Raw genomic sequence first — 13,483 nt, 5'->3', positions numbered from 1 at the left:
TCGAAACTGAATCATCTCTCGTAATGTTTGACGCAGAAATGTGAAGGAAGCACGGATCTTTATCCATCATAATAGAAGATCCAAAACTTGGTGAATGGTTTTTCCTTACTAGTCATTAGATAGCACTAGGGTTTAAAGTATCGGTATCGAGTATCGTATCGGTTAGGTGATTTTAAGAGACGTATCGTCCTGTATCGAATATTGTATCGCTTGGGCTAATGTATTTTAGTGTAATTTAATGGAAGACGTATCGAAATGTATCGTATTAGTTGGGTCAAATATGGATACATATCGCATGGTATCGTATTAGTTGGGTCAAATATGAATACGTATTGTTAATATCGTATGATAACGTGGGATACTTTAAACCTTGGATAACAAACAACGCTGATCAGGGGAGCAGAATTTACTTTGCTGATGCATTTTTTTACCACAAAATCGGGTGGGCCCATGCACGCTAGTTCAAAGCCTATTCTCAATTAGAGCCGGGAAAATTGAAAAAGCCACACCAGAAAATCAGATTTAAATTCGATTTATCTTTTTTAAAATTCGTCGACGAAAATTTCTATTCCGGCAATCCAATTGTCCCGCAGCTCCCGCTCAAAAGCCGAAACCATCTCATCCGTTAAAAATAGATATCATTACATCGACGGTTCGTACCTATCGATCCTCGTCGATATAGCTTAGCCAATGAGAAGTCATGACATAATGCCTATATAAGCAATCTTCGACTATCGAATTCAACACACAATCTCGAGTACAGTTGCTTTCCGAGTTCATCCTTTGCGATATCAATTTTCTTTAATCGATTTCGGTAGTCTCGTTTTCTGATGGCGCCCAAGGCAGAGAAGAAACCAGCGGAGAAGAAGCCAGCTTCTACTGCTGCAGAGGAGAAGAAAGCAGAGAAGGCTCCGGTCGGCGAGAAGAAGCCAAAGGCCGAGAAGAAGCTTCCCAAAGAAGCCGCTTCTTCTGACAAGAAGAAGAAGAGATCGAAGAAGAGCGTTGAGACCTACAAGATTTACATCTTTAAGGTTTTGAAACAGGTTCATCCCGATATTGGTATTTCCAGCAAGGCCATGGGAATCATGAACAGTTTCATCAACGACATCTTCGAGAAGCTTGCTCAGGAATCATCAAGGCTTGCAAGGTACAACAAGAAACCAACCATTACCTCTAGAGAAATCCAAACTGCTGTTCGGTTGGTGCTGCCAGGAGAGCTTGCGAAACATGCCGTTTCTGAAGGGACTAAGGCTGTTACTAAGTTCACAAGTTCTTAGGGTTTTTTAGTTGTAGATGCCCGTTTTAGGGTTTCTTTTGACTCTTTTTTGTTTAAATTCGACTCTTATATGTCTCGTCGCATGGTTGTCGATGTTCTAGTTGTAAAGATTAGGTTTTCAATTTATTCTGTGGTGTAATTCTCTAGGTTTATTCTATCAATGAATCGTAGTTTCTTCGTATGATTATGGTGGTGTTGAAGCCCAAGTTTCACTGGAATTTGGTCACACTGAGCGCTGGTTAACCAATGTTGTTATACTTGTAGCCGTAGCCTCGTTTAATTTTCGGTGTACCAGCCCATATAGCTTGCAGCCAAGATGTCAAAACGTTTAGTTATTAAGGTTTTTTAACACTCATCTGTGACTCATTCCATCTTCATCACTTCGACAAAGCCTCGATCCCTTATTGTTATGAAAATTTTAAGTGAATTCCCCCCCTCAATTGGTGTTACTAGTGTTATTTTTCTAAGTTTCTAACTTGATTTCACTCGAATGGTTCGTTTTGCTGCTTGTTGGTCAGAAAAAGTCCTATCCCGGAGGCCCCCCGCCCTTTTGGAAATTATGAGTAAGAAGGAGATGAACATGGAAACGAAAGAAGCGACGATGGTTGTTTGATCTGATGTTGCCACCTTAACAGGTATCTCTCAGCCTAGGTTTGGGTCGCAGTTGAATCTATTATCCTACCTGCAGCAAATATCATGCGCTAGATTCTGAGCGTATTGAAAGAGTTGACTGTACCACCTTCTGGTGCTATGCGTGCAAATCTTAGTTCTTTGGTGTTGAGTTCTTTCTAATTTTGATGGTTAAAGTTGAAGAGCTTACTAATAGCTGCATCATTTGGCTCATTTACCATTCTGCTTATTTCCAGAATTCTATTTCAATCCAGTTTTGTAGATCAAGTATAGGTAGGAATGCAATTATAAAGCTACACATAAACCCCAAAGTTAATAGTTTTTCAGATTTCAGATTAGGAATATTGACTATTACAGCTTATGTGTATTTGCTTAACAGAGCTTGCTCCTGCTGTGGTAAGGAACCTTGCTCAAGCGATAAAATTCCCAGGTTTCTTAATTGAATAAGCTCTTCAGTTGTGATTGCAGTCTGCCTAGTTTTATTTAAACCCTTCTCTACACCCCTCAGTCTTCCTTCCATAACACAATATCCCATCCTTTGCAGTCCCTGAAATTGCATATGCTCCAACTTAGAATCCTGTCCATTAGTAGAACTCCATTATCGTCCCTGTTTTCCGTTCCCTACTCCTAAAACCTAACTGACAGAAGAGCACAAAAGGGATTAGTCCAGCGTTCTTTCTTACATAAATGATCAGAATTAGGGTACCTATCTAGGGAATTTGACCTGCTTTAGAACCGTGGTTTGACCCTGAAAAGAAATGTGAAATTGTTTTGGCTCAAACCTTCTAGAAAATCTTATTGTTATATACTGCTGCTCATCTAGTATCTTGGAATTAGGCCCTCATTCAATTGAGGTAACACCACATGTGATTGGTTTGGAGTTATTGGTATTTGCCTTTGGTTTAGATCTTCTATAGCTCGTTGATGGAATGTGGTAAAACAATCTCACCAGATACTGCTGTGCCACTTTTTCAATTGTTTGTTACTTGCTTTACTTTATATTTGGGTTAACTCGTGTTTCTTATCTTAATGCTTAAAAGGTACAATTTATGGTGGGGTTGCAGGTAGGTGGAATCAGGTCCAGCTTGTCAATTGAATGGCACAAGGCAAGGTCTTCCACAAAAGGGCGTACCTAATGCTTGGGACTCCCGCTCACTGCAGGATCTGAAGAGGTTAGTCATGGAGAGCAACTTTAGAATTAAAAGGCTTTAAACTAAGCAAAACAAAGATAGGATATCTAATGTGTAACTTTGGTCATGATCAGATTGATGATGAGGTAATGAGACTTGATAATTAGGAAACACCACAAAGTGATTACTTTAGGTATTGGCTCAATCATAAATAAAAAAAATGTGATAGAGGATGTTGTTTCTTAAAGAACTAAGATAGGGTGGATGAAATGGAGAGGTGCGTCTGGGGTCTCCTATGATTGATGTATTCCTTTAAAGCTAAAAGTACAATTCTATACTAACACCTCTTAGTGAAGAGATTGTGGGTTCGACTCTCGCTGAGGCATATTAATATCCCATCCCCCGTCTTAATAAAGCCCCTTTGTACCAAAAAAAAAAAGAGTACAATTCTAAAGGACCACTTACGACCAGATATGATGCTTGGTGTAGAGTGTTGGGCTGTTAAGAAGCATCATATAGATAAACTTAGTGATGTGAACCGGGATCTAGGGTTTATTTAATTGAATGTTACCTAGAACCAAGCTCACTCCAGGATCTCTTCCTTGAGAATCAACAGTCCTCTAGGGCTGCAAACGCCTTTAGTGGATTGGTTTTTGGTAGACTCTAGTTATATAACGGTTAGGGTGGTTTTGGCCAGGCTTAGGGGTCTAGGTTTTGGGTTTATCACTAAACCTTGCTGTAATTGCAGTTTCTGAAGTTATGGTTTAGGTAAATTAAGATTTGAAGGATTCTAGGGTTAGGGTTTCCTAAAATTGAAGTCAAGTTGCAGAATTTCAGGGTTTTAGGCGTGGGAAGGGGCTGGAGTTTAGGATCAAAGGTAGGGGATTTGGTTTAGGTCTCAATTTTTCAAGGGAAAAGGTGTAGGTCTAGGTATAGGGTCTTATAGAGTTTAAAGTAGTGCTGCACTTCTAAAATTTAAGTTTCTTGAATTCCCAAAAGTGCCACAAGTGATAGGAGAAGACAACAAGAAGAAAAATGTGGGGGGAGGGGCTGTAACTATAGTTTAGCGTTAGGGGGTTAATTAATAATGAAGGGTGAGGGATCCTAGGGCTGCTGCATGAGTTGGGAGGGGGCTGAGGTGGTCTGCAATTAAGGGAAGGACTGGGATTCTAAAACTAGGGTTTAAAGGGGATGGGGGAGGATTGTGTGTGATACGAAAGAACAGGGACGGGGCTGTGGTTGATTTGTACTTGAAGATGAATTATGGCTGCTGTATTTGAAGAGGTTGCTGTAATTTTAGAAAAACTGCAGGATTACACTCTTAGAAGTAACCCCAGGCTCCTCTAGGAACCCACAACCTCATTTGTTGCCTCCAAAACTCGATCATAAGTTTATTCATCACATCAAGCAGTTGTTTACGAGGTTTGAAGAATAATTTAGCCTACCGAAAGAAATTAGACTTAGGACTCAACTTAAGAAAGAAATCAAACTTGGACTCTAATCTTGTAATCAAATTACAAAAACTCCTAGTACTTTAACTCACACAAGGAACCTTCATAACTTATGTTAAAGAGTTTCAATTTGATTAGATATAGATTCCTTGCCAAAAAAATAGGACAACCCTAATGGGCTCCTTTACAAACTAGGAATCCATATCTAATTAGGATTCTTCAATAGCTTGCAAAATAAGGACTCAATTCAAAAATAAAAGTAGGTCTAGGGCCCCACTAACATGATGGACCTGATGATACCCTAACTTGGACGCACCGAAGATTTGCAAAAATGACCAAAATCTCCCTGGTGGGATTTGGGGCCATAGGGTTTGGGGAAGCAACCCTAGGCCCTACGCTACCCATGGGAATGATTTGTATCAGTTGGTATAGCAGAAATGAGGATGCTAAGATGAATGAGTGGCAAAACTAGGAAGGATAAATTAAGGAATAGCTGTATTAGAGTTGGACTAGGAGTAGCTCCAATTAAATGATAAGCTATGTGAAAGTCAATTGAAGTTGCACGGCCACATTAACGAAGGCCTTTAAATACTGTTGTGTGGGGAAATGATTTAATCTAGATTAAACGAATTAGAAGAACTAAGGGCAAACCTGTATCTTAAGAACAATGGTGAAAAAGGATATGCATGGTTAAGGCCTTATATTTAATATGACCTCAAATAGAGTTTGATTGGAGGCAAGGATATATGTAGCCGATCCCATTTAGTTGCAAAAAGGCTTCTTGTTTTCGTGATTCAAATCTTAGCATGTGTTTCATAATCCATCATTTCCCCTTTTTCCTCCTGATTCTTTTTGTTGTGAATACATGTTACCTGATGTGATACTGAACAGAATGGTACATGGGAGTTAGATAAAGCTCGCAAGGCAGTTCTTTGATGGTCATAACTCAAGCTTGTGTAGAAGAGGTTGTCGAGATGCATATCAGGGCAGAAGTATCGAGTATGCTATCTGCATAGAGTTTCAAGTTGTTCATGTAATGTTCTCCAATTGCACTGTAGGGGGTGTAGGGAGCAACTACTCAATAGCTGGCCAACTCCTGCAGGTGGTCTTTCCACTTTGTAGAACATTGTTAAAGAAAGCACTCATAACATGCACATTGGACAACCAAGTCTTGAGTGACATTGAGCATTGGATGAAATCATGCAAGGTTTTGAAGCTCCTTGACTGCCTGGAGATATTTTTCGTCCAGTGAAAAGAGCATTGTACATGGCCACTTAATTTCATCTTTTGATCTATTACAGATCCCTCTGTAGGAGATGGGAATTAAATTCTTTAGGTTTGACAGAATTGCGAGGTTGAAGCAAAGGAAGAAGACCAATGAGAAATTTTCATTTTCAGGTGTTTTCATGTCATTGGAACTGGAGGTCTTGATTTATAAATCAGATTGCAGCATTTGGAGTTTTCATAATGGTCTCTGCACTCTCATTTACAAAGGAGTTCGTTACTTCAATGATTTGCTTTTGACTTTGACATGCGTGAAATCCATGGTAGGACTATGAAGCAGAGGAGCTATATGAATCCATCAGGTTGGCAAAAAGCAATGGGTTTGTTTGAAAATATTCATTTATTTTTATTTTATTGGAAGAGATTCACTTTTTAAGCTTATGTTTCTATATAAGCTCGGTTGTTGCCCGACTCCATTTAGTTGGGCAAGAGTTCTTGTTGATATTGTTGTTATTTCTATATAAGCTCGCGCTCGCACGCCCAATAATCTCCATGAAAAGACTTGAATTTGAGTATGGAAAAAATAACAAATTTATAGATGTTTTTGGAGACTGCTGGACGGCCAAATCTGATTGATTGTTTTGTTTCTAATGATTGTTATCTTTGCTGGTTCGTTTTTCCAGATGCAGAGAGCCAAAGACGAGATCCCTTAACATGGAGAAATATTGAGTGGAATTTTACGGCGTGTTATTCAGGGTGAAGATCATAGGGCATGTAAGCTGGCTAAAATGAACCTTAGATTCCATAAAAGAGCCAAACATGTGAATATAATACATCATTCCAAAACCCTAGCTTTAGCACCATAAATAGATTGAGTCAAACACCCATTGCTTTTGGAAGACAAATGCACTCACTTTCTTAGTGAATTCAGAAGCATAAATTGAAAATTCTACCCCAATCATGGAATGGCAAACGATGCTGGCTCCAGAAATGGAAACAGATCAGTGGTCAAAACCCGTCAGGAGACACCGTTAGTGAGATGATCCGTCATCAAATGGCACACCCACACAAATTGAACTCACATTCCCAATGATTCAGCTTCCTGGTGAAAAATGCTAGAAACCATGGTTTTTCTATTTAAACGTAAAACTTAAGATCAAATATTTCAGAATGGCATAACCTCACTCCTACCCATATATAACAACTTAGTTATCCAGATGTACTAAAGGATAGGAGATGAAACATACAAAAGTCAGTCAAAAATTTATGACCGATCATAAATTCTATGTTTTCTCCAGGGCTCAGCATTAGGCTGTCCTCCATGGATTTCTATTTAATGGGGGCTGCTACACTTGCCCATTGGTAAGCTGCTGCTTCTTTGAACCCTCAGCTCATCCAACAGGGATGATCTCCCCCCACCACGCAAAGATCTGCTATGGTCAGTTCAAGGTCTGAATCTTTCAGTAAGGACTGCAAATTTACATGCACACCCATAATAGAAACAGCCAAAGTGAGAAGGGAGGGGGAGGGGGGAGGGGGGGGAGCGAAAAAGAATAGAATCCCAGAAAGAAATCTGCAAATATATTTTGATACAAACTTAACTAATTAATGTGAGAACAACACAAGTTATCAAGATCACCAAGTTGCTTAACAGTCAGTGAGTGGGTAGAGGTCAATTGTCTCACATGCACAAGACAAAGCCTTTTGAGCCATACAATCAGCTATGCTGTTAATGTCCCTGGGAATACATAAAGAGAGGAGCAAACCTTGAAACAAGTTGAAATAACCCTGATGTCTAGGATAGTGCAAATCAAATCCAAAGGAGGATCTGAAATATTGGTGCTGGGCAGGGAGGGTAGTTCTTTGCAATCAAAATGCAGATGGGAGATCTTTAATACTTATTTAGACAATTTCATGATGCAATGACTCATTTGGGTTTGATCACAGACTTGTAACTTAAAGATCTTCCACTTCCTCTACTTATTTGTGTTGTCTTTTCTTCCTCAGTTTTCTGGATCACATGCTTTTGTGTTGCATCATTCAGGTTAAAATGTGACAGTGCTCCATATGTTCAGGTAAATCAAATGTGTTCCCTCACAGGTGCCCATGTTCCTAAAACCTGTAGGCTATGTTCAGTTGTCAAGAGGATGTACAGAAGAACTGTGTGAAAAAAAAAGTACCATGGGACAATGAAAGAATGCAGGATAGAAGATGAAGGTGAAGCAAAAGAAAGAAAGACACTAGAAATTTTTCTCAGAATAGCTTTTAGATGGAAAATGTGCGGAAGTCGTTAAACAAAAATCTACTTATTCACACATTATCTCAGTCTTCTGTATTTCTAAAGAAACACCACAGCCATTATATCCAAAAAGACAAGAACTTTAGAGCTCCTCAACAACTTCGGCAGGTCATGCACAAAAAGGAGGACTCAACATAAAAGGATTAAAAAGTTATAAACTATACTAAAACGAATCAAACATGGAATTTTTACATATGATATCTCTAGTAATGTTTGGGATTTGTAGGATCATTAATTGTTTCCTCGGTTGCAGGTTGTCGTGTATTCTTCTTTCAGTGCTAATGAGTCCTGGTAAGTCAAAAAGAAGTTGAAAAAGTTACACAAGCAAAAACAAAAGTGCAAGGCCTGAATTCTGTAATTAGTCTATCCATGCCTACCTATTTATGCTGTCCAAGTGAGAAAATGGAGAAAACTAGCTGTAGTACATTGGCTACCCTTACCTGGGGAGGGAAAATTGCCCACATTGATAGAGCTTCAACATGTTGTTGAAGGATAAAGTATGCAATATCAGGAACACATTCAATAGGTGGAACATCATCTAAAGTCGACGCCTTCTTTCCCCATCTTCTTCCCACCAAGCATGCAATGTTGAGCAACCATGGCATGATAGAGCACATACCTAGAATTCAAACAACCAGCACAATTCCATTGCCTTCAGAAGAAAATTCTCTAGAGAATTACATTGATGTACTGCATGAACCAAATAAGGAATTTCAATTAAATATATTGTTAACAATTTTCTCAAGTCAGGTGCAGGGGCAAAATGATGGTATTTCACACATGGAAAAAGTGCCAAGTTTCTAAGGAAATTCCAAAAATTTGAGGATAGAGGAAATTTTAAAAAATCAAAAGGGGGGGGGGGGGGGGCATCGCCCTAGGGAAGCTACACCACTAACAAAATTACCTGAGAAAACATTGGATTGACAGCTCCTTGCTGCTGACTCAGTAAACTTAAGAATAATCTTCACTCCTGTCATTTAAGAAGATCAAAAGTAAAACACACTTGGTGATGGATGCAACTGCTCAACCATAATTCCAAGTAGGCTCAGCTTTGAACATAATAGTCCATAGCTGTCAAGGTGGTGCAGGGGGAGGCTTAGTGCTTACGACAACACCTCCACCTAGTCATTGTCTAGGCAATCACGGTGCCTCAATGTTATTTTGTGTTCCCTCTCTTCTCTAACATTGTTGAATATCCCCATCAACATTAAACCACTTCAAGTCATCAAATATCCATTACCAAAAAAGGAAAAATGAGTCATCAAATATCAAAGTTTAGTTACATCAAGTCAATAAAATCTAGAGTAAGTCGCGTCAAATCATAAGAAATTGAAGTAGAACTAGAAGACAGCATAACTGAAGAATCAAATTATCGGAAGTTTAAAAGACACATTTGCTATATACTGTCAGTAGGTATTTATTGATTTCAGAAAATATGATCTTATCCATAAAATTAAATTGCTCTCAATTTATAGATACAATTTATTATCTGAGAAGTTTGACCACTCAAAACGATTTTATTATTGCACGAGATATTTTGTGTTAGATAAAGCAGAACACAAATCTAGCTTTCGAACAAATTAAAAGATTTCTTAAATCTGATTTGTTTTGGAGGAGCTACATTCCAGCCAAAACATTATTTGATGAGCATGGATGCAATCAAAACAAACAAAAATTTTACCACCCTCAGTATTTAACAATATGAGAGCATATTAAGACTTTAGGGGGTTTTCAGATTTGAGAAAATCTGCAGCATTACAAAGTTGAAAATTTCACCTCGAACTAAAAACCAATTTCTGTTCTTGAACAAAGGTGTTGATTTTTTTATCCTTTTGGAATTTGATTTCTTTTAAATATTTTTATTGGATTCAAATAGAAGGCATTTCTTATTTATGAATAATATCTCACGTCAGGGTAAATTGATACAGACAGGATATGCCCCAATTTACTTTAGAAAACACAAGAGAGACCAGTGCTTTATAGAAATTACAGAAATTACATCCTTCAATTGGAAGTTCCAATTCCCATGAACAACAGGAGGAATCTCCACCTAAAATTATGGATTAAGAATTCAATGAGATGCAACAATCAGTTGCCTTATGGAAACCTAATCCGTTAGCCAGACAACTCATCATTAGCAAATTCAGTGCCAAAACAGAACAATTCATGTCTGTTTGGATTCTCCATCATAAAAAATGAACAATTCAGATAAGGAATAAACTCAAATAATGGTATGCTCCTATATTGAATGTAACATGGTTTCACAATAAACTAGTCATCTTTATATATGGACTGGAAGTAAGTGCAGATCCTATACCATAGCTGTGGAGATTAGCTTCCAGCCTTATCAGAAGCACTAGTTTGTAAATTCAATGGATAAACAGAGGTTCTTCTATTAAGGTGTCTTTAAAACAAAAATGGATAGAGCACAAAGGAGTCATATCCCTACTGCCTAAGAAATAAAGGAAAGAAACCTATGCCAATCTTTTCCCCTATCCTCCAAGGGCATCCAAGTACAACAGACAGGGCCACAATCATAGGGACTTACCCCTACTCCAAAGCAAAAACTCTAGCTTTTTCTCCATCTCAAGAAAACATCCAAAGCCCTAAAACCCACAGGGAACCATCCAAGCATCAAAGCTTACCAAATTTGGCTTGAATCTTCCCCTCCCCTAGCTGGAAATTCGATCCAAAGCCTGCCCTGACCCCAAGGTCCCCACTTCTGAACTCTTTATTTCTTTATAACTGGAAACCAAAAATCCTAATTTTACAGATATTTCAATTTCAGCAATAATTCCCATCAAGGGGACACTGAACCTTCACAGATAGAGTTCAGTAAGCCAACATACCCAGCAGTATCAACAAGCCCTCAGTCTTAGCAACCCTTACTCTAGTATTGACCAAAAAGAAAAGCAACTCTGATATGATATAACCGAGCTTACCAATTCATCCCGGTGGATATTGGCTCCTTGTTGGTCTCCTACCAATCTTAGGCAAGATCAACCTCTTCAGATCCTGCAGTGATTGGAAGTCCCATGCATTGGGTACGTTTTTTTGTGGAACACGTTGCCTTGTGCAACTCAATTGACAAGCTCAACCTGATTCCACTTCCACCTACCTGCAATCCCACCATAAATTGTAAATTTTTTAGCAAGAAACACAAGTTAACCGAAAAACAAAGTAAAGCAAATTAAGGAACCCGCTTGAAAAAGTGGAACAGCAGTGTCTGGCGAGATTGTTTTACCAAATTCCATCAATAAAGTGTAGAAAATATAAACCAAAGGCAAGCACCAAGTGCAGACATTCTAGATTCACCATGCGAAGAGGGCACCCTACAAATCCCTTTCAACTTCTGATTGACCACTGTTTTCTGATTAATAATGATACTGTGGACCAGTCCATGGGTCCAATCCTGCTGTGTCCATTAGAACTACATAAGTAGTCAATTAACCTTCAACCAAAAACTCCCAACCAATCACAAGTTGTGTAACCTCAATCGAACAAGGGCTGAATTCCAAGATACTAGACGAGTAGCAGATAAGACCAATTAGATTTTCTAGAAGGTTTCAGCCAAAACAGTTTCAAGTTTCTATTTGGGGTCAAAACAAGATTCTAAAAAATGTCCTATTCCCTAGGTTAAATGCTATATAGTTCGGGTAACTTATTAATGAAAGAATGCTGAACTAATTCCCTTCATAGTCTAAACTACAGGTTTGGTTTTAGGAGAGTAAAGGACGGAGTATAGATAGATTGACAACAGGGACTGTAATGGAGTTCTAATGCTGGATTGGATTCTAAGATGGAGGGATGCAATTTCAGGGACTGCTAAGGAGGGATATAGGGTACTACTGTAAGGACTGTGATAGTGTAGAGAAGGACTAGAGTAAAACTAGGCACACTGCAATGACAACTGAAGAGCTTATTCAATTAAAAAGCCTGGGAATTTTATCACTCGAGCCAGGTTCCTTACCACTGCCGGAGAAAGCTCTGTTAAGCCAATACTCATGAGCTGTAATAGTCAATATTACTAGTCTGAAATCTGGACAAATAATACACACTTAGGGGCTTATCTATAGCTTTATAATTGCATTCCCACCCAGCAGCAAAACGAACAGTTGGAGTGGAATCATCCCAAAGAAGTCAGGAACTTGCGAAAATAACTCCACTAGTAGCACCAATCGAGGCCAAAGAGAAATCATTTAAAATTCCATAACAATTGGGGCTCGAGGCTTTGTCAAAGTGATGAAGATGGTATCCAGTCACAAATGAGTGTTAGAAAACCTGAAAATTATAACGTTTTGACGTCTTGGGCTACAACGACCTGGGCTTGCACATCGGAAAATTAAACGAGACCACAAGTGCGCAGCCAACAAATCAAAGGCAGTCAACCAAAGCACGCAGTGAACGACATATCATCAATAACAGCCAATTGAGCTTCAACCCAAAAAAAGGATCATAGCAAGAAAATGGCGATCCATAGATAGAAGAAACCCAGAAAATTACACTGATCAATAAATTGTAAACCTTATCTTTACAACTAGTACATTGATACGGGAGTCGAAATTAAACACAAGTACGCTAGAGAAACCCTAAAACCGGCACCTACGATTAAAGAAAAAACCCTAAGAACTCGTGAACTTAGTAACAGCCTTAGTCCCTTCAGAAACAGCATGTTTCGCAAGCTCTCCTGGCAACACCAACCGCACAGCAGTTTGAATTTCCCTAGAGGTGATGGTTGGTTTCTTGTTGTACCTTGCAAGCCTTGATGATTCCTGAGCAAGTTTCTCGAAGATGTCGTTGATGAAACTGTTCATGATTCCCATGGCCTTGCTGGAAATACCAATGTCTGGATGAACTTGTTTCAAAACCTTAAAGATGTAAATCTTGTAGGTCTCAACGCTCTTCTTCGATCTCTTCTTCTTCTTGTCAGAAGAAGCGGCTTCTTTAGGAAGTTTCTTCTCGGCCTTTGGCTTCTTCTCGCCGACCGGTGCCTTCTCTGCTTTCTTCTCCTCTGCAGCAGTAGAAGCAGGTTTCTTCTCCGCTGGTTTCTTCTCTGCCTTGGGCGCCATCAGAAAACGAGACTACCGAAATCGATAAAGAAAATTGATACCACAGACGATGAACTCAGAGAGCAACTGCTTAAGATTGCGTGTTGAATCGATAGTCGAAGATCGATTATATAGGCGTTATGTCATGACTTCTCATTGGCTAAGCTACGTTGTCGAGGATCGATAGGTATGAACCGTCGATGTGATGATATCTATTTTAACGGATGAGATAGCTTTTAGTTGTTGAGCGGGAGCTGGCGAGCTGCGGTTTAATAAATGACGGATTTGCGGGAAGGGAATTTTTCTGCTACGAACTTTGAAAAAAGATAAAATATAATCTAAATCTGATTTTCCCGCATGATTTTTCATTTTTTCCGATTTTAAAAAAGTGACCTAAGCTAGCGTGCGTGGAGTGCTACCAAGTG

The 13,483-nt window shown here is 39.0% G+C and overlaps 2 protein-coding genes across 2 annotated transcripts; one reads left to right on the top strand and one right to left on the bottom strand.

Annotated features, from left to right (window-relative positions):
- Nucleotides 1–753: 753 nt before the first annotated feature.
- Nucleotides 754–1,503, top strand: LOC148999697 (histone H2B.3-like). The gene has a single exon (XM_089140571.1). The coding sequence runs from the start codon at nt 831–833 to the stop codon at nt 1,275–1,277; it is 447 nt and encodes a 148-aa protein (XP_088996697.1). The 5' UTR covers nt 754–830; the 3' UTR covers nt 1,278–1,503.
- Nucleotides 1,504–12,493: 10,990 nt separating this feature from the next.
- Nucleotides 12,494–13,178, bottom strand: LOC148999696 (histone H2B.3-like). The gene has a single exon (XM_089139930.1). It carries the CDS (start codon nt 13,077–13,079, stop codon nt 12,633–12,635), a length of 447 nt encoding a protein of 148 aa, XP_088996056.1. The 5' UTR covers nt 13,080–13,178; the 3' UTR covers nt 12,494–12,632.
- Between the last annotated feature and the right edge of the window lie 305 nt (nt 13,179–13,483).

Source organism: Hakea prostrata, chromosome 11 (assembly GCF_041222555.1).
Source record: "Hakea prostrata isolate BN-2017 chromosome 11, UWA_Hpros_2, whole genome shotgun sequence".
Lineage (NCBI taxonomy): Eukaryota > Viridiplantae > Streptophyta > Magnoliopsida > Proteales > Proteaceae > Hakea > Hakea prostrata.
This window is presented reverse-complemented; position numbering and strand designations above follow the sequence as displayed.

Excerpts from the sequence above, each read along its gene's own strand:
- LOC148999696 (XM_089139930.1), bottom strand. The coding sequence starts at position 13,079 with ATGGCGCCCAAGGCAGAGAAGAAACCAGCGGAGAAGAAACCTGCTTCT.
- LOC148999697 (XM_089140571.1), top strand. The coding sequence starts at position 831 with ATGGCGCCCAAGGCAGAGAAGAAACCAGCGGAGAAGAAGCCAGCTTCT.